At 41.0% G+C, this 20,970-nt stretch overlaps 1 protein-coding gene across 1 annotated transcript in view; it reads right to left on the bottom strand.

The window, feature by feature from the left end:
- The window catches only part of LOC144781812 (serine/threonine-protein kinase D3-like), a 690,012-nt gene that overhangs the window by 72,235 nt on the left and 596,807 nt on the right, over positions 1–20,970 (bottom strand). Inside the window, exons 12-13 of the mRNA XM_078660826.1 lie at positions 16,178–16,250; positions 13,495–13,601 (exon numbers count right to left, since the gene is read on the bottom strand). Coding sequence (XP_078516952.1) covers positions 13,495–13,601; positions 16,178–16,250 — 180 coding nt within the window. The remainder of the gene's footprint in view (positions 1–13,494; positions 13,602–16,177; positions 16,251–20,970) is intronic.

The raw sequence follows: 20,970 nt of genomic DNA, 5'->3' as shown, positions 1-20,970 counted from the left end.
CTTCTCCCAACCTATTATGCTCTCGAGCGGAGTTCCCCTTACTAGACAAGGTTTCCCTAAATGCACTTATTCCTAGGGTGACCTCGGGTTCTCCCGTGGACCCTGCCCCCCCCCCGCGGCACCTCTCCTTAGTTACTGATGCCATTTGTCCAGTAATTTTGGATATTTTAAATGCCTCCATCTCCTCGGGCACAAGGAGATGGAGACAACTATCGTCAACTATCGGCCCATATCTCTCCTTCCCTGGTTGAGCAAGGTGACTGAGAGACTTATAAACTCGACACTAGTACAGTATCTGGAGTCCAACAACCTGTTACATGTCTCACAAACAGGATTCCGCCCTCGACTAGGGACAGAGACTGCCCTTCTGGCAGTAACAGAAGAGGCACGGAGACTTTTGGATCAGGGGGCTAAGCAGCCATTATTCTTTTAGATCTCAGTGCCGCTTTCGACACTGTTGATCATAACATCCTGCTGGAGCGACTAAAAAGTCTGGGAGTGACCCATTCGGCATTCACTTGACTTCAGTCCTTCCTTAAAGACCGTTTTTTTCAGGTATTTGAGGGCAATGCCTCTTCCAACCGCTGGCCTCTTAGTAGTAGGGTTCCCCGGGGCTCTTCCCTGAGCCCCACACTCTTTAACACATATATGGTGCCTTTAGCAGAGATAGTCCTTCCATTCGGTATACAGATCATCACGTACGCAGATGACACCCAACTGGTGGTGGCACTCAAACACCCGGAGGGTTCATCTTGCTCTCTAGGCAGCTGCCTGGAGGCAGTAGCGAATGGATGAAACTATCTCACCTTAAGCTAAATGGTGACAAGACTGAGCTGATGTTTTTGGGAAAATCTCCATCTCCCTCCTCGGCACTCCTATGGCCAACTTGCCTCGGCCTGATGCCTGCTCCAAAGCAGCAGATTAAGAGCCTCGGCATGTGGCTGGACACCTCTCTCTGCTTTAACTATCAAGCCATCAAGCTCGCCGCTGCCTGCTTAAGCCTGCTGAGGATGTTAAGAAAAATTCTACCCCTTCTTCCCTTCAAGGCGAGAAGGATTATGGTGCAAGCTCTCCTACTCACCCGCCTGGACTATGGGAATGCGTTGTACCTGGGCGCCCCGCAGGCGACCATGCAAAAACAGCAAGTGGTCCAGAACTGCGCGGCCCGCCAACTGCTCCAAATTCCACAGAGACAATCAGCAAAATCTGCTTTGAGGCATCTACACTGGCTCCCTATTCGGGCCAGGATACAGTTCAAGGCCAGGTGCCTGGCTCACAGAGCCATCTGGAAATCTGGTCTGGCCATCATCCATTCCCTGGTCACCCCTTACCAACCTTCTAGAAATCTACGCTCCAGCTCTGCCTACCTCACCACTACTAGGAAAGTTCATCGTTCCAGGTGGGGCGGATGTTCTTTCTCCTTGAATGCCTCAAACCTCTGGAATTCTCTCCCCCCACTCTGCGTGGTGAACCAAACATACAGGCCTTCCGCAGGCTTCTTAAAACTCACCTGTTTAGCACTGTGCTTTAAACTGATGTGCTTCTCACTGTCCGGTCCACAAGCGCTACGAGGCCTCAGGGTAGAAACGCGCTATACAAATATAACTTCATTCATTCATTCACCTGATGTTGTTGGAAATTTTGAATTACTGCTGCTTGATCGGTCCCGTGCACCGTGACCTAAGATGGCCGCCTAGTTGTGGAGCTTGACGCTGCACCAGACATCGCAGCTCCGATTTCGGCGGTTCCAGCGCCGTTTTCTTCATCTCGCAGATGTATTCCTGAAGCGGAATACCTACTCTGCTGAAGGATGTCTCTGCTGACCTTCATATCCCTAAAATAAGTCACATTCCCTTCAGGTGTCTGTTTAGTGGCTTTGCGGCCGCCATTTTGTTTTTCTTCTTGAATGGTTTTTCTTCAAACTTTGAATGGAATGCACCATGGACTGTTATTTTCTATATAATTCTCTGCTACTTTTGTCACATTACCTTTGACTGAGCTGTATCCTTATATTGGAAGGTCAAATGAATTTTGCACTTTTCTGCAATAATGTACATCCCCAAAATTGTTCTTGTCCTAAGACACGCCTTTTCTTGGTCTTTAGTCATACTGTTTCGTGGGTAGGAGCAAAAATTTACTTCACTCCTCCCACAAAATTAGGTCCAACGATCCAGTGTCTTCTCTTACTTCCCCGCCATTTACTAAAATTTCTTCTCAGCCTTCTGAGGATTTTTCACCAGTGACGATCTCACGCCCTTCAGATCTACCGAACATGGCGTCCAGATCCCAACTACCTACGTTCACTATCAAAAGAATTAAACAGGATCCTCACACTCCTCCCAAATCTTCTTCTCCTGTTTCTTTGGATATAATTTTGGAGGAAATGTGTGTTCTACGACCATTTATTAAGGAAACAAACCTTTGACTGCAAACGCTGGATAATAAATGGTCATCTATTAATTCCCGCATCTCTGTGGTGGAACAACAAATCAGCTTCATACAGGATTCATCTTCCATAATTTCAATTTTGGAGAGGGGGGTCCTGAAACTAAGAAGAGCTTCTGAAGATCTTGAAAATAGAAATCGCAGTAACAATCTTCGCTTATACAGTCTTCCTGAGGGTCTTGAGGGTGATGACCCAGTGATGTACTTTACTTAATTTCTTCCACAGCTCTTGAACCTTCCTACTACAACCAAATTAAATATTCACCAAGCTCATATACTAGGTCCACATTTATCCTCCTCGTCTACTCCATCTAAACCTCGCTGAGTGATTCTCCTATTTCTGCAATTCACAGATCTCCTATAGGTTTTGAACACAGCTAAATCCATGAAACAGATGAACTGGCTTGGCACAAAATTGTTTATCTCTCAAGATGTTTCCTCAGCTACTGCTAAATGATACAAATAATTCCTGGACCTTCCTCCTGCTCTTCGGTCTATGGGTTCTCGTTATGGCCTATTTCATCTGTGCTTATTTAAAGTCACCTTTAGGAACAAAACTTCTACAATTGAAGATCCTGCTGATCTTAGAAAATGTATTCATTCTCATTCTTCTTCTTCGATCGCTGGTCCTTCCCCGAATACTTGACTTTATTCATATCTTTTATTTTTTCTCTTATTGAAGCATGTTGCCTAGTAATATTATACTTTTGACTATATGACCTTTTGATTCCTATTGCAGGTTCTTTGGATCCCATCTTGTACCTGCCTCATTACCCTTTTCTATTTATGTTTCATTTATGTTCCGGTGTGTTGCGTTGCCCTCTGTTGGGTGTGCTGTCCTTATTGTCCGTTGCCTCCTCTCATCTTTCCCTTGTGTTCCTCTGTTAAGTTATGTATTACAGTTATCTTTTTGGTATGTACTGTCTCTTCCTATTCTTACTTTTTCCCCCTGTTTCTCTTTCTTTTTTAATGTCTTCTTTCCTATCTTTTTCCTGGTGTCACTTCAACATTTTCTCTCTACAATTTTTTCTTCACATGATCCCTCGATATCTCTCATTGCTTCATCTCTTTTCCTTCCCTTGAAATCATTTCAGTGTACACTTCTCCTTTATCCTTCTTTCTCCTCTCTCTTACATTATTATCTTATTGTTGAAAGTATTGCTCTGTATATATTGTGGATTTTTTTTCATTCAGAGTCATTTCATTGAATGTGAAAGGTTTTATTAATCCAATCAAAAGACAGAAAATATTATCTCATCTTGCCTATTACAATCCTGACTTTGTGTTTTTACAAGAAACCCATCACATGGAAACCGAAGCCTTAAAATTGAAAAGGGGCGGGTTGGTTCTGTCCTAGTTTCCCCACTTCAGTCCAAAAAAACGGTGTCATCATTCTGTGTCATAAAAAATTGAAATGCAAAATCTATCACAAGAAATTGATACAGAGGGGAGATGGTTATTAGCCAAGCTACCTATTAATAACATTTCTTTGACTGTATTCAATATTTATGGCACTATGCACCTGGATTATTCGTTTTGGCTTACGATTACGCAAAAATGTATTCAGTTTAGAGATGATCTTTTTATTCTTGGAGGCGATTGCAATTAAGTTGTTGATCCCTTTATTGACCACAAATCCCAGGTGTGTTTCATCCCTCATAAATACCATAATCAATTTCTTAATTTCATCTCGCAATCACATCTTGTTGATGCCTGGAGGCTTTCCCACCCTGATACAATTGATTTTTCCTTTTTCTCTTCTCCTTATAGCTCTCTTTCCTGCTTATACTATATCTTTCTTTCACAATCTCTATCTCAAAATCGTATTTCTTCCTCAATTGAACCTATTATTATTTCTGATCATGCTCCAATTGTCACTGATTTAGATTTGCTCCCTTCCGCAGCTTAGATCTTCTCAATGGCGCATTAATAACTCCCTTTTGCTGGAACCTCTTTTCTCTTCTGCATGTACCTCCTTTGTTGAAGAATTTTTTGTATTAAATAATAATCCCAATATTCCATTTCATATAATATGGGACTCATTTAAAGCTACTGCTCGAGGTTTTATTATAGATTTTGTCTAAAAAAAAAAAGAAACGTTTCCTTCAAAAACACAAATCTACACTTGTAAATATCAAATGCCTGGAACATAAATTTTAAACATCTCCATCAGACTGTTCTCCAAGAACTTGTTCGTTCTAAATTAAATTTAATAAAGCCACCACTGACAATGCTTCATCTATGCTGCTACGAAGCAGTGTTCGCTATTATGGCGGTCATAATAAAATGGGTAAGCTGCTGGCTAATTATCTTAAATTCCGGAAAGATCATACTCTAATTGACTCTATTTACTCTTCCGATGGGAAGCTTATCCATAAAGACAAGGATATCCTTGACAAATTTATGTTATTTTATCAAGACGTATACACTCTGGAATCCCCTCCTTCCATCCCTCCTATTCAATCTTATCTTGATAATATCCCTGCGCCATCTAATGATTATCTCCATTTCTCTAAACCTGAATCAGATCTATCTCTTGAAGAAATTTCTAGTGCCCTAACAATTCTAAAGAAAGGTAAAACTCCTGGCACGGATGGCTTTACGGTTGAGTTTTATTTACATTTTTCTACTTTATAACTCCCTAAACTAATCCACCTCTTTCATTTATTTACTCTCTCTGGCAATACGAGTGGCACTTTCAAAGAAGCTACAATTTTTTTAATCCACTAAGAAGGTTGAGATTCTATGTTTTGTAAAAACTACCGCCCTATATCCCTTGTTAATGTTGACTATAAAATTTTTGCTAAATTGATTGCTTTAAGACTGGAGCCCCGTATGCCCCACTTAGTTGGTAAAGAGCAATGTGGCTTTGTCAAAGGTAGGCGTACCTCAAAAAATTATTTATTATTCTTTAATGTACTAAATAAAATTCCTTCTCTCTCCGCCTCCCTAGTGGATATTTCCGTTGATGCTGAAAAAGCATTTGATAGGGTAGATTGGTCCTTTTTATTTCAATCTTATGGTTTCAGCCCCAAAATAATATCTGTTATTTCTTTGTTATATTCAGTAACTAGAGCTTCGGTATTAGTTAATAGCTACACATCGACCTATTTTTCTTTACAACGTGGAGTTTGTTAGGGATGTCCCCTTTCCCCTCTTTTTTTTCATCCTATCTCTCGAACCTTTTTTATCTTCTATCCGTAACAATGCTTCTATATCCGTTTTTTCCTATGGTGATTACCATTTGAAACTTTCAGCTTATGCAGATGACATTTTACTTTTCATTTCCAACCCTGAAATATCTATCCCTTCCTTATTACATGAAATCTCTTCATTCACCCTAGTTTCAGGCGATAAGATTAATTCTGATAAAACTGAAATTCTTTCCCTCACAACATTTCGTACTCAACACTCCTTTTCTTCAACTGGGTTTTCGTGGAATAGATCCAAAATTAAATATTTAGGAACATGATTTTCTAACTCTATATGTTCCTCAGTCAAACTAAATATGACAGAAGCTCTGTCCCGCATTGACAAACTAATTTCTTCTTGGAATTCTCTATTTCTTTCCTATTGGGAATGGCTTGATTCTATCAAAATGATGATAACTCCTATCTTACTTTATATTTTTTCTATGCTTCCTGTTTTTATTCCTTCTTGCTATTTTAAGAAAATAGATTCTCTTCTTTCCAAATTTCTTTGGAAAGGTAAAAAATTCTAGAATATCTTTATCATTGCTTCGGAAGACAAAATCCAATGGTGGTGTCAATTTTCGGCTTTTAGAAATTATCATAAATCTTTTAGCCTTCGTCAAGCTTCCAAATGGCTTCTCTCAGATCCCTCTCTCTTCCCACCTTTATGGCATACTATTGAATGATCCTTACTTCTACCCTTCTTTATGAAGGAGATATTGTCCTTTTCTGCCAAAACCCCTCTAACTTCTCTTCCTCTTTTCAAACACATGTGCTCCCTATTAAAACCACTTACTCAACCAATAATTAATTAGAATGAATCTTTTTATGCTCACCTTTATGGCTTAATCGCCTTATTACTATCAATAATAGAACTTACTTTTTGAAATCCTGGAGACTTCGGGAATAACTTGGGTCAATGACCTATTTGATGGTATGTCCCCTTGTTCATTTCCTAAATTACAATCCACTTTCACCTTGACAAAGCCACATTGCTCTTTACCAACTAAGTGGGGCATACAGGGCTCCAGTCTTAAAGCAATCAATTTGGCAAATATTTTATAGTCAACATTAACAAGGGATATAGGATGGTAGTTTTTACAAAACATAGGATCTCAACCTTCTTTGTGGATTAAACAAATTGTAGCTTCTTTGAAAATGCCACTCGTATTGCCAGAGAGAGTAAATAAATGAAAGAGGTGGATTAGTTTAGGAAGTAATAAAGTAGAAAAATGTAAATAAAACTCAACTGTAAAGCCATCCGTGCCAGGAGTTTTACCTTTCTTTAGAATTGTTAAGGCACTAGAAATTTCTTCAAGAGATAGATCTGATTCAAGTTTAGTGAAATGGAGATAATCATTAGATGGGGCAGGGATATTATCAAGATAAGATTGAATAAGAGGGATGGAAGGAGAGGATTCCAGAGTGTATAAGTCTTGATAAAATAACATAAATTGGTCAAGGATATCCTTGTCTTTATGGATAAGCTTCCGATCGGAAGAGTAAATAGAGTCAATTAGAGTACGATCTTTCCGGAATTCTGGCATATATTTTATACTCTAATGGCAATCATCCTTGACATATACTATTCACATCCTTCAACTCCTTGATCCTCAAGAGAAATATCTCTCCTTAAGATTGTTGTTACCCTTCCTATGGCCTCACTGATATATAGGCACATTTTAACTCCTAATCCTGCCCGCCCTATGAGTAAGGTGGAACTGGCCTGGGAATCTGATCCGGGCTGCGATTTTAGCATCTCCTTTTAGGACAAATTTTGGAGCTGGTGTCTAAAAATCTCTAGATCTGCCTCTGTCACTCAATTCTTATATCATAGGCTATATTTTACTCCTATTGCTATTGCTACTTTCTCTCATTCCTCTACCACAAATTGCTGGACATGCGATTCCCCCTCTGCTGATCTAATGCACCTTCTCTTCCTTTGCCCTAATGTTAATAATTTTTGGAAGAAAATGTGGTACTATATTTCTCTTATCTTTACAATACACCTCCCCCTTTCTAATACCACCCTTTTCTTGGGCAGCTTACTAGAGTCCCTAGACCTTCCTACTCTTAATCATGACCTATTTGACCTTATGCTGGGTATAGCTTTTCAACAAATTACACTCAATTTATAAAATTCAGCTAAACTTTCTGTCCAATTATTCTGGTGTAATAATGTATGCCACTACCACCGACTTGATATTGCTTTTGCCTCCTACTGCAAGCCATTTGTTAGTAGAGATCTCTTCTGGTTGCCACTTACAACATATTTAAATGAGAATATAAAAAGTTCTTGCATTCATGCGGAAAATGTCAAACTTCTATAATTGTTTTATTTTCTCTGTTCTTTTCTGATTCTTGTTGGCACATTGTTGTTCTAATTAATATAAGCATGTTTTTATAATAATTTAATATTATGCAATATAATATGTTCTTCATTTATAAGAGTATGCCCTCCCCATCCCTCCCTATTCCCCTTTATTCTCTTTTATTTTCTTGCCCGTATTGTTGTTATAAAATATAAATAGCTTTCCTTTTTGACTCTAATGCTGTTTATACTTTGTATTCCATTACTTAACTATATTTTTTACGGTATATTGGCTGGCCCTATGTATCTCTCTCATGTTATTCAATAAAGCTTTTTAAACACGAAAAAAAATTACTGCTGCTTATGCTAGGGTGTCTACCACTATATGTTGCCCAAGGAGAATGGGAGTCATTAAGGCCATAGGCAAATGCAGACTTCTGCTCTATCTGCAACAGGTCCCCTTGGCTCGACTGGTCATTCTGAGGCAGTTACACTCAAATCTTAGCACTGGGGCATTCAGTCATAACTACTAACTACCAAGTGAGATCTCAACTATTGGACAGCCAAGAGAGGGCATTCTTCTCAGCAGTATTGATGGACAGGATTGCCGACATAAAATACACTACCAGAAAGGCCGTGACGCCCAGCCTCTTTTTAGCTTCTTCCTGCGGGGAAGCTACCCAAGAACAGTTATTTTATACTTTTTTTAGTCTAAGGCCTCTGATGCTTTATATGTAAACTAAGTGAACATTTATTTTTTGGGGCGTCACAGGAAGTTAAAAGACTGCTAAATGTTTTTAAGCATGCTCTGTTCGGTTGTAGGATAATATATCAGAGAATGTGCCTCTGGCATCTGTCTAAAATACAGTGGACTCCCTGGTAGCCAAACACACACTGCAATACCATAATACCAATGTCAAGTTTTAGAAGTTGAACAAAGTAGAGGAAGGACCTGTCGCTGTTGCAAGGCCTGAGCAGCATATATTTCATGTTCACTTTTGCACCAATTGTTTCTAATATGGTAGCTATTATAAAGGTATCATGCACCCAAGTTACCAAAACTGTGCTTCTTGGGCTAACAACGTCAGCAGTACTGACTTAGGACCTGACCTGATTTGCAGTTTGGCGTTTTGGATGCACATTCACAAATGTGGTTGATATCCCGTTCATCGTATAACAAGTGTATTATATCCTACTTCCGTTATAATACGATGGACAGGATATCCGTCATATTTGTAACAGAGTTACCTGTCCATCAAACTCTAAATCAGGCCCTAAATATTTATGGCAGTGATGATTGCGTGCCAATGTATTTACCGAAATTGGAGATGTGAATTTCTTCCATTGCTTTCAAAAAAGTTATTTTTAAGTAGTTCCATTGTTCTAATACATGTCAGGCACACATGGACAATTCAACTCTTAAAAGTGTTTGCTTGATCATGTGACACTTAAGTATGTCACACTGTCGAGGTGAACACCTCTTCAGGAACGGTGTTCGCAGAGTAGCTGTGTTTGGAGCCAACTGACCTCAGGATAGCTGTAATAATTGATCGACTCCAGCTGCTATGTATTATGTTGCTCTTTGATGTTGTGTTGGGAATCAATTTCACTGTTGTAAATTATAATTTGTTCAATATCTCTAATAAAATAAATGAAAGAAAACCTGTCCAATGACTTTAGCATCAATGGAAGCACTTTTTATCAGAACTAATGTCCCTGAACCGTGTACCTCAAGAATATAGATTTGTGTAACATATTTCCTGACATAAACTAGTCTTCTACCTCTTAATGTCTAATTACGAGTACAGTTGTAATATAATTTTGCGATAACTAACTGGTTGTCAACCAAATCTCGATTGCAAGTTCTGGGGGAACACCCATGCACCTCGAAGTTTCCAACTTCACATTGCATCGGGTAAACTGGTGAAATGTGACTGGGGAAAAGTGCTCCGATAAGGGGAAAAATGGGGGAAATATGTGTCCAAATACCAGTTCTCCTTTATTCGCAGTGTCAAAACCCATAATTGGAGAGCATCCCATGCATGATAAATACCACACCCAGAGTATTGTAAAATATCGACTCTGGGATTTTCAACCTAATACCAGTATTGAGGGCCTTAGTAGCTTAAATATATATACCCACGAACTGTAAGGATAGAGCTTCGTGCACCATGGAGTTATTGACGTGAATGGTGAATAAAACCATATGTATGATACTAGCGGGTGTCCATGGAAATTTAAAAAGGCCTGGTGTCACTTAAAGCAGCTTTTTGGATGGTTAAGGCTATGAAGACAGGAAGGATGAAAGGTTGTATGTAAAAGCCTAATAGGAGCTAAATAAACATGAGGCGACAATCAATGTTGCCTATTATTTGTTGATGATTTTATTTAAAAAATCTATAAAATCATTATTAAAAAATAAAATAATTCTTCTGTAGCACATCATAAGGAAATGTAAATATATAGAAAGAAGGATGGCAGTAAATTGAACAGGTTTGACCATTTGAATTATTATTTGAAGGGTTAAACGTGATGGTTTTCATTAAAAGATGGATGGATTTTATGTTTCTGATGAACTGTAACCCACCTGATAATTTCACATCTAGGTCTTCCTCTTCTGACAGCACTAGAGAAGAAGCTACTAGGCTTCCTCACAGAAAGCCTAGCTCTTGATGATGTCCCTGAACCAAGCAGTCTGGCAAGCCCAAAATGAGAAGGCAGGGAAGTGCAGCCCTCTGCTCATCTGCTCGAAAACCCATTTACATTTCCTAGAGCTCGACAATGTGTTCCAAAGGAACAGGAGTTGACTCCCACTTGAAAAGTCAGGAATGCTGCACAGGCTTTGGGCTGGAATCTGATATTTGTATTTTTAGGGACTTAGGGGCTCATTAGGATCGCGGTTTTCCCGCATCCTCCGGGCCGGCGGAAGCCACCGCCGGCCCGGAGGATGCGGGAAAACCGCCGGGGAGGCACAAAAGACCCACCGCCAAATTAGGATGGCGGTGGGTCTCAAAATCGGTCCGCAGCTTTTCCGTCGCGGTCGCCTTCTGACCGCGGCGGAAAAGCTCTAACATGGCTGACGGTGTCTATCAGACACCGCCAGCCATATTAGGATGGCGGAAAACTGATGCCTTTCCGCGGCGGCTTCTCCGCCGTGGAAAGGCATACGGAGATTTCTTTGGGGGCCCGTTGCGGGCCCCCAGGGTGACGGGGGGGTGTGGGTGCACATGGGGGGTACCTATGGTACCCCCTGCATTTGCGTGCACGGAGCGGCAGGCACCACGCGGTGCCTGCCGCTTTGTGCATGCAAATGCGAAGCATGCATATTTAACCTTGCGGCGGCTGCTGCTTCAAGCAGCATCCGCCGCAATGTTAAATATTGAGGATGTGACCGCCAGGCTGGCGGTCACATCCTAATTGCACTGGAGGGACCGCCGCTGCCCCTGCGGACGGTCCCTCCTCCTCTAGGGTGGCGGACGGACGCAAGTCCGTCGGCCATCCTAATGAGCCCCATAGTTAGGAAGACTTATGAAAGAAGCCTTTCTTCCATAATGGTTTTGATGGCTGCAGGTCAAAAGGATGGGAAATTGCTTCCTGTGAAATATGACGATAGCTTGGGGGTCCCTTCGAAAGACTTACAGTATTAACCATTTTGAAGGCCTTCTTTATCATGACCTCCAATTGGTCACTGAATAACATCCATTTAAAAAAAATACCTTCAGAAAGATATTATGCTTTTGAACCATCAAACAGTTTCGCAATCCAAGGTGTCTCCTTCCCACCACAGGAGCACTAGAAGATACAGCCACTGCTCTCGGGCCAACTGGAATTACATCAAGTCAATGGTCTCATGGCAGTAGAGCTGGAGTGCTGTAAAGAATGGATCTATATTTTTTCTCAGGACTATGCCATAGGTAGACTAGGTACATTTCCGTATTGTAAGATTTGCACCAAATGCATCTTTTTCTCTGTCGGATCCGTGTAGCATCTTTGGTGTAAGTTGAGGCATGACCTAAACAGCTACGTAGCTTCACATCTACCATAAGGCATTATGAACACTCAATCTCTGTACTAGGGATGTGCAAAATGTGTGTAAATTGCTTCTCTTAAAAATTGCATGAATTGTAAGAAAAATTATGCAACATACGCATGATTACGCAAGATGCAGAGCTGATATTTAGCACATTATTTTAGCAGGAAAATATGTCCTTGCGGCAATTTTGGAAGCAAGGATACATTTGACGCAAAAAAAAATATAGTCTCAAGTGCTGCAAACAGCTCTCACTCGCCTTCTGGTCATTCACGGGATTCCCCTGCGCTCGGTCTAGTTTGTTCCCATGAACAGAGCATAATTACGCAATTATGCAACATGGCTCAAAACATATTTTCGGGAATTTCGCTTAGTATGAAATGTGAAAGTACCAATACTACGCATAATTACACCAGCATACCAGATACTTTGCCCAAGCCTACTGCATACCTTCCAGGAGGTAAGACCTCATCTTGAAATTGGAAACTAAATGTATGCCTGGGTCCCTGGATACATGTAGACTAGTGACTTTGATGGACCCATGCACTGGAAGTCTAGGTCACAAGATCAATGGAGCCTGATAAGAACATGTGCTACGCTGTTGATCCTCTTCTTTAAATTCCAAATTCTCCCGGAGAAATCCACGAGTAGCCGAGTAAAATTATTAAGCTATGTATTATTAGGGTTCAGGTGCCTTGCTCTTGTTTAAGAAGAGGGGGAAGAGCAAAGGAGGATATCTAGGAGTCATGAATAGTGGTTGCAAGGTGCCTTCTGTGGTTGTGCTTGGATGTACCATTGAGTCATTGTAGGCACTGCAGTATTCTTTAACACTTTCAATTAAGCCTGGGAAAAAGGTGAGTATAATTTGATGAGAAAGAAATCTCTTCAGTCATTTTGCCTGCAACTGGATTGTGAAATAGAATCATAGCTGCAAGAATGCCCGCACTTGTTTTCTGGCACTGCCCGTCTTCACAATTGCAGTTCTAATTTCCACCAAACAAACCCACTACAGAAGTTAGAAGTACTCACTTTAACAATTCATGTAGTGGGGTACGTGGAGGGGCCCCCTCCGGACTTTATTAGGAGCTCTCAGGCAAAAGTGCAGTGCTGAGGCAGACCCCTTGAGCTTGAGCCCCCCTCCCCCCCCCGCACTGCAGGGGATGCTTGGGCCTGTGTTACGCCCCTGGTTTCCATTCCACTGCAGATAGACCACCTACACAGTGATGGCAGTAGTGAGCCATGAAAAAAGAATCTTGTATGTGCTAGTAAGCCCTTTCTTGCCGTGCCATAGTCACTAAACCTGTGAAAGCCCCCGCTCCTCAATGTCTAATTTCTTTCATAGACAAAAAGAGCTCACACCGCCCTTTCAAGAGGAGATGACCACCACTGGTCAAGTCACAAAGAGACTTTACTGCCCCCTCCACCATAATTAGTATTTTCTGTTCCAAATATTCCTTGTTTTGGTTGGAGGACTACTATTGCTTATATTAACTATGATGTGCCTGGGGCAAACCTACCTGCAGGATAGCCACCTCGTTCCGCAGCTGGCTTTCTTGCCGTGTTGGGAATCGCAATTTGTCAATTACTTTAATAGCCACGTTCCTCCCAGACTTCCTGTGTTTCCCTGCAGCAGATCAAAAGGGTTGGTTAGTTAGTGTTTCTGGTGACCTCATCAAGAATGTTTTGAACGGCTCCCCATGATTTTACAGGTGGTCATTTTAGAAGGTAGGAAAGCCTGCATTCTCTCGATATGTCATTTTCCCTTCCCTTCGAAAAAATCTATCAGATGAATGACTGCAAGACTAATGTCATAGTCTTATGTCATAGTCTGTTCTTCTGCTGACTTACGTTTCTAATACATAGGCACTCCCTTGGAAATTGTGTTGGAATCCTTGCTTCCCTCTGCTTTTCACAGCCTGCACATGCCCAATTTATGAAGTCATTAAGAGAGATGGCGTTGGTGAGTTCCATAAGCGTGCAGGTGGCACTTAGCTAGTGGTGTCGTCTCGGTAAATAAAGAGAAGGGGAATCTAGCAGTCACTGATACTCCTAGATCAAAGTCGAACAAATCACATCAAACTAGCCAGTAACCCAGTGCCTTCATTACCCTCCAGTTTCATTCTTCGTCATATGCCCTCGGCCTTACCAATAGAGCAATCTACATCATGGCCACATCTACATTTAATCCCACTTTAAGAAACCACCAACCCATCCAAAAAATTAGATCTACCTGCATCTCGGCTTCTAAAGGTTCCTGAGGCAATCCCAGAATAGTGTCAATGTAAGCTCTAGCTTTTTTGGATAAAACACTATGACAAAACATAAGTCTACACTTGTACTTCCTCGCCTTTTGAACTACTGAAATCTCCCGACTTCACTCCATACACATTGGAACCTATTGACAAAAGTACATTTCGTTGTAGACACACCTTAGGGGGCCCTTAGAAAAAAGTGGCAAGTGGTGGGCCAGGGAGGGGGTGGGCTCCATGTACTTTGCATGGGGGGCCCCTCAAGTTTCGTTACGCCACTGGTTTACCTTAAAATTTTATTAACACCTACAGACATGGGTGTATGTAGTCATGCACAGTCCATTTCTGTTTCTACTCTTGAAAGGTGTCGCGATTTACTTTAGCTAATGGCTGGTGTAACAACCCTTCTAGAGTGAGAAGGGATCTTATCTCCACCAGATTTGCTGGCATTGAAGGTAAGTGTTTTTTCCAATGGTAAAATATTGGAGAAAAATGTGCCTTTGCACAGGGAACTAAGGGGCATATTAGCAACAAATAGTGATAATTATCGCTAAATGAGCTTAGCGATGTTTTTTTATCGCCCCTGCATCGCCTGATTTTATCGCAGAGATAACGTGCTATTAGCAACGTTTATCTCAAATGCAATAACATTTCAGGGGAAAGCGGCTCAATGCGTGAATATTGCTGGAAATCCAGCGATATTCACGCATCATCACCAATAGGGTCTTAACCTGAATATCCACCTCCCATTGGATACAGGTTAAGAAGTGGTCTGAGCAGGTGTTAGGTTTTGGCGATATTCGCGCTTAGCGCAAATTTTTTTATCGCTTCGCCCGCGTTGATAATAGGCGATAGCGATGTTAGCGACTGATTTCAGTCGCTAACAGGTTGGGTACGCCCACTTTGCATGTCATTAGCGATAAATATCGCTGACATGCAAAGCGGGCCCCAAACCAGTCGCTATCGCCTACAAGCTGTCGCTAACTTCTTTTAGCGACAGATTGCTAATAGGGCGATAAAATTATCGCCGCTTTCGCGGGAAAAAGTCCAGCTGAAGCGGCGATAATGCCCTTGATAATATGCCCCTTTATTCCTCGTGTGGCGTTGTCCACTATGGAAAACGCAACAAAGAGAGAAAAGAATCCAGCTTGGAATGTCATGCGAATACATTTGAAAACCTCCGCCCAGTGCATCTTTCCTAGCATTTTCATGGGAATGTTTGTGAATTCTAGGAAGTCATGAATCTACACTCAGACATACGTGCAGATCTGTTAAAGTAGATTTACGACTTTTGTGTGATCTAGGCTTAATGTTTTAAACTAGAAAGTTGGGCAAGAAAGTAAATGATAGAAAATCACTGCACTGCAGGTAGGCAAAATGATTATGGGACACCAGTATGAGAGAGAGTCAGACGTTAAAAGTTACGGACAGGGGCAAGATGGAATAAAATAGAAAGACATACAAGAAGAAAGGTTTAATAAATTAAAAGGAAAGAGTGATGGTCCGCAGAGAGACGTCAAACTAGTGAAGATGAAGAGGCAAAACAAAAGAGAATAGATTTGAAAATTACTCACAAAAGGGAGAAGAGTAAAAAGATGGAAGGCAGGATACTTACATTAGTGAAAGAGGACTGAGGATCCCAGTGAAAGATAACGGGAAAGAGGGAGAGAATGAAAGAATGAAAAAAGTCAAAACAGAGGATTGAAGAAATAAGAAAGTGTAGAAAGAGAGGGAAACTGAAGAAGGAGGAAGAGACAGCAATAGTTCAGAGAGAAAGATGAATATAAAAGGGAGTCAAGGCGAAGGAGGGTAGATTTTTAAAGAAGTAAAGAATAAAGGAGAGCAATCGAACAAAGTCAACGAAACTTGAACATGTAAATGGAATGACTGTCAAACAGAAAGAGGAACAAAGCCCGAAATACATTGTTAGAGAGGTTTACAAGTAACGTACCTCCATACACAGTACCGAACTGTCCAGAACCAAGGACATCATCTGGGAAGATCTGATACAGATTACTGATATCCTGAGTAATAAGGTAAAAGAATGTCAGTTAATGATTGAGAGTCAAGACTTGCGTTCCACACACAAGCTTATTTGCATAGACGCTCTTTTCATAGAAAAAAATAAATGTTGGCAGCTTAGTAAAACATAATACATAAACTACGTTTGAGTGAAAGTATTTTCTGAGAATACAATCTCTACGTCTATTCTCAGTATCTTCCCAAACAGGTATTGCAAAAACACCAAATTACAGCTGGCGTGCCTTACCCACAGAAAAGGGAACTGTAGCAGTGCATGGGAACCCAAGGTAAAACTAAACACCAACTTCTTGCAACCTACCATCACAATTTATAGATACTTTTGTGCAATATTCTATTATTTTTAAAATAATTATCTTCCACCTTCACTTCAATGTATACATGAATCGGAAGATCAAGAGGGGAGATTTACTAACATTTTGCTCTGGGTTTGCAACGCCATTATGGAAGTGGCGTTAACTTGGATAAATACCTTTAGTATTCCAAACTTTTATTACTTTGTATTAATGCTGAACTGTTAAACACGCATCCAACGGGGAAACAGTTTTAAAGTTTGTCTAGTCATAGTATTTTGAAACGGATGGGTTTCTTTTCAGTAGAAAACCTGTGCTAGACATCACGCAGACACCAATGCACTATGATGAAAAGGCTTATGCATGGCACAAGGCAGCCTTACTGTGCGTCAGTGCAAGGAAGAGAGCAGGAAAGTGCTATTTCTTTAAATATATTGCACTTTCCTGTTCTCTCCCTCTCACACAACCCAGAGCAGCAACTTTCGCTGTTTATTATTGCGCATCTGTCAATACAGAGGGTTTGTAATGCTGAAAGGACCATGAAGTATTGGTGGCCTGAAGCTCACGAGTAGGGACATCTTGCTTGAGTTTGTAAGTACCTGTACAAGCAAGCTGTCTCACAATACCAGGGCCTGAGGTTTCATATTTGTTGTATTGGTTTTTACCTGCGTTTTTTTTAATTTTTAGCAAGGTTTAGAATATGTTAGATATGTTAGGAGCAATCTGTTTAGTTTGTCCATAAGGGCAGAACACTAAAGCTTAGTTAAGAGTTAGGATTAAACTACTATTTGCATCCAAATGTTAGTTTCAACAGGAAATAGGTATATTATGGGGAATATGGTGGGATAAATAATGATCATGAATCTCAAACCTTGATGAGGCATGTTATGCCTCATTTCTGAGTGCAAATCTCAGGATAGGAGGTATTTACCTCATCCAGTAATACCTGAGTGGAATCAGTATTTCATGGTAAAATTGTATAGGTTTCAGGTAATAGTAATATCTAATACTTTGCGTTGCATCTGAGCTTTGGTTCTACCTTGCTTTGGCTCCACTGTGTTAGAGAAAAGGGTCACCATTTGTGGGATAGTGGGACTGGAAGAGGCAGTGGTGTAGCTTGGGTTGCCAGCGCCCAGGGCAAGACAATGTATCCTTCCACTTTTCTTATAAAATTTAGCGCCCTTATTAAAATGTTGCACCCCTAAAAATACCCCTAAGAATTTTGTGCCTGGGGCAACCTCCCCTGTGGCCCCCCGCTACACCACTGGGTAAAGGGAGCCTTGATGAATGTAGACAAAATATGGCCAGGTTCGGATGCAAGCACACATTTGTTTTTGGCTGTTGGATGCTTTTTCATCATTTTTTTAGCCTGGGAGTGGTATTGTTTTGCTTTTTTATAACTATAAATTAAATGAAGGCAGATCATTTAGTGTGACGGCAAAGTGGGCAAGTATTTGGATGGTCAACATTGAGAGCTCCATTGCCATGCCCGTGTTTCAGAAGCGTGGGTGTGATAGCATTGAAAGGAGGCTGCTGGATCAGCATAGCATCAGAAGGTGGCCTACATTTGCATGTGTGGAAACTATCACAAAATATCAAGACAGCATTTTTTGGCACTTCTGAATATAGCTATTGTCTTTTAATAGAAGATGAATGAAGATTATAATATGTCCATGTGTTGATGAGGTGGCCATTACATCTGTGATATTCTGACATTTAGAGATGGCTTAGAAATGTCGAGCGTGGGGAGAATTGCCTTTTTTGGCTTTTGTGTGAATTTCCAGGGGGTTGGCCTAATGAAGGAACAATCTAGCTACCATACTGATTTTCTTTTTACCACTTTTATTCAATAATATTTTGGTGCTCTATATGGCACCTCTGAGCTTGATGGCTCGCCTATAAGTACTTTTGAACCTCAGCAATTTCAAAGCGTCAACGGGGCTGAAGAGCGTGGTTGGTTGACTGTAGTCCCTACATGCCTCGCCCCAGTTGAACTCTTTACCTTGATTGAAGTTGAGACAGCCATAGATAAATTGCTCCCCAACAAGGCTCCAGGATTGGATAAATTGCCGGGGGACTTGTTTAGGGCATAACCTAAAATCTGGGCCCCTTACTTGGTCATTCTATTTAATGGCATTTTGCAGGGACACAATCTTCCCCCTACTTGGCTAGGAGCAGAAATTGTCCCTATTTTAAAAAAAGGGCTGCCCATTAACCCCCTCTAATTATAGACCCATCAGCTTAATTGATACATCACAAAAGCTGATGGGGAGGGTTATCCTCGACAGGATTCTCGGGTGGATTGATGAGAATGGGATCTTGTCTATACACCAGGCAGGCTTTAGGTCAGGCACATCTACCCTAGATCAGATATTTCGCCTGCAGGTCCTGTATTGGAAAACAGCAAAGGTAGAGGGTGGCAGCCTCTACCTTGTGTTTGAGGACCTGCGGGCGGCATTTGATCTGGTTCCGCGTGAAAAATTGTGGAAGGTGCTAGCAGGCCTGGGACTCTCGCCATATTTATTAGCCGTTCTCTCCAGGCTCCACGTAAATAACTTTGCCCAGGTCAGGTGTGGTAGGTATGGTGAACTCACAGATCAATTCCCTGTCCAAAAAGGAGTTCGCCAAGGGTGCGTGTTGGCACCCACACTATTCAGCCTTTACATTAACGGCCTTGTGGAACATTTGAATGGTGTGGTAAACAATGATGCCCCTGAATTGGTTACGGGCAGAGTGCCCGCACTGATGTTCGCAGACGACACTCTGTTGTTGTCTAGAACATCATCGGGCATTCAAAAAACACTTGATGGATTCGTGGAGTTCTGTGAGCTTCGGGGATTAGAAATCAATCTGGGAAAAACAAAGTTTATGATTTTTAACCCCCCTAAGTGGATACCCCCAAACATGGTACCCCCCTTGAAAGGGTTAAAACATTTGTATATCTGGGTGTTACTCTGACTGAGAACTTTGACTAGAACACGCAGATTGCTAAGTCCACACTTAAGTTATCTCAGCTTGCTGGGGGTATAAGCAAAGTTTTTAGGGAGTCAACCTTTAGGCCGGTGACCCCAGCTCTGGAGATATATTGTCGCCAGGCTAGAATGGCAGCAACTTACGGGGCTGAACTTTGGGGCCACAAGCAGATAATGAACCTTAAAAAGGTAGAGCAGTCCTTTGTGAGAAATTTAGTTGGGTTACCGCCTAGTACGCCTTTGATCCCTCTCAGACTTGATCTTGGCATGGTTCCAATAGAGGAGATCATAAGTGCAAGACCAATTATGTACTGGAAGAGGCTGTGGTCAGTCCCCGAACTGGCCGCTTATAGAGCGGAATTTTCTGAGATTTGGTCTCTTCTTATACATAAAAAGATCCCTTGGCTTCAGTATATTCATACTGTTAGTGCCCGGTTAGGTCTTTTGGAACTGTGGGAAACTCCTGAGACTTATTGCCTAGGGATATCAAAGAATGAACTTCTTTCTCATATACGTATGCAGGACGTTCAAACGCTATCGAGCTCTGCAACATTGGGTAGTTTGACATCTGAGTTCCTCCTAGTTAAATTAGAATCCAAAACTGAGGAATTCTTGGATTTAATTGAACCCCCGCTTGCTCAAAAGCTATATCTCCAGCTAAGGCATGGCACTCTACCTATTAGGTCTTTTACATCTAAATGGCTAAAACCTAATAACGAAGTCTGCCCTGCATGTAGTTATAAAAAGGAGGATGTAACTCATGTATTGTTTTTTTGCCCTGCCTACTCTGCAATTAGAAAATGTTGGCTGATTCCTATTTTTAAGAATTTGGGATTCTTGCATTTTACACAGGCCTGCAGGATACTGACCTACGATACCCATCCTCCCATTGTGTTTGCTGTTTCTCGTTATTTATTCAGTATGTGGCGTAGGAGGCAAACCTTTTTAACCTAATTGTTGCACTTATTGCTTTTATTTCTCGTACCCAGATAACTTGTAGTTTAATTCTTTTTTAACCTTTTATGACTATTTATTGTTTTATTGCACTGATGTATTTTATGTGCACTTTTATGGTCATTCGACCGAAATAAAGTTATCAATCAATCAATCAATCAATCAATCAATCAATAATATTTTCTTTACAGGCTGTGCTTTTGGAATAAAAATATATGTTTAATACATTTCTTTTCAGTAACAGCTAGCACCATATGTCATGAGGCTCAAATGGAAGAGATACATAAGTTAAGCTCCAAATCCGTTGGTCCCCCTTTGCCTAAACAGGGTAAATCTTGGTTGAAAACACTAAATCAAGAAATTAACCGACTAGTCCGAAAACAACATTTCTATTTCTCTATGGATCAATAGCAGGAAATTAACTGCCTTAAGCGAGTAAGAAGTTGCTGCAAACTTAGCGAAAAGAGAAGGGAGTTTGATGCTAA

Source organism: Lissotriton helveticus, chromosome 9 (assembly GCF_964261635.1).
Source record: "Lissotriton helveticus chromosome 9, aLisHel1.1, whole genome shotgun sequence".
Lineage (NCBI taxonomy): Eukaryota > Metazoa > Chordata > Amphibia > Caudata > Salamandridae > Lissotriton > Lissotriton helveticus.
Note: the sequence above shows the minus strand (reverse complement) of the source record. Positions and strands in the feature narration are given on the sequence as shown.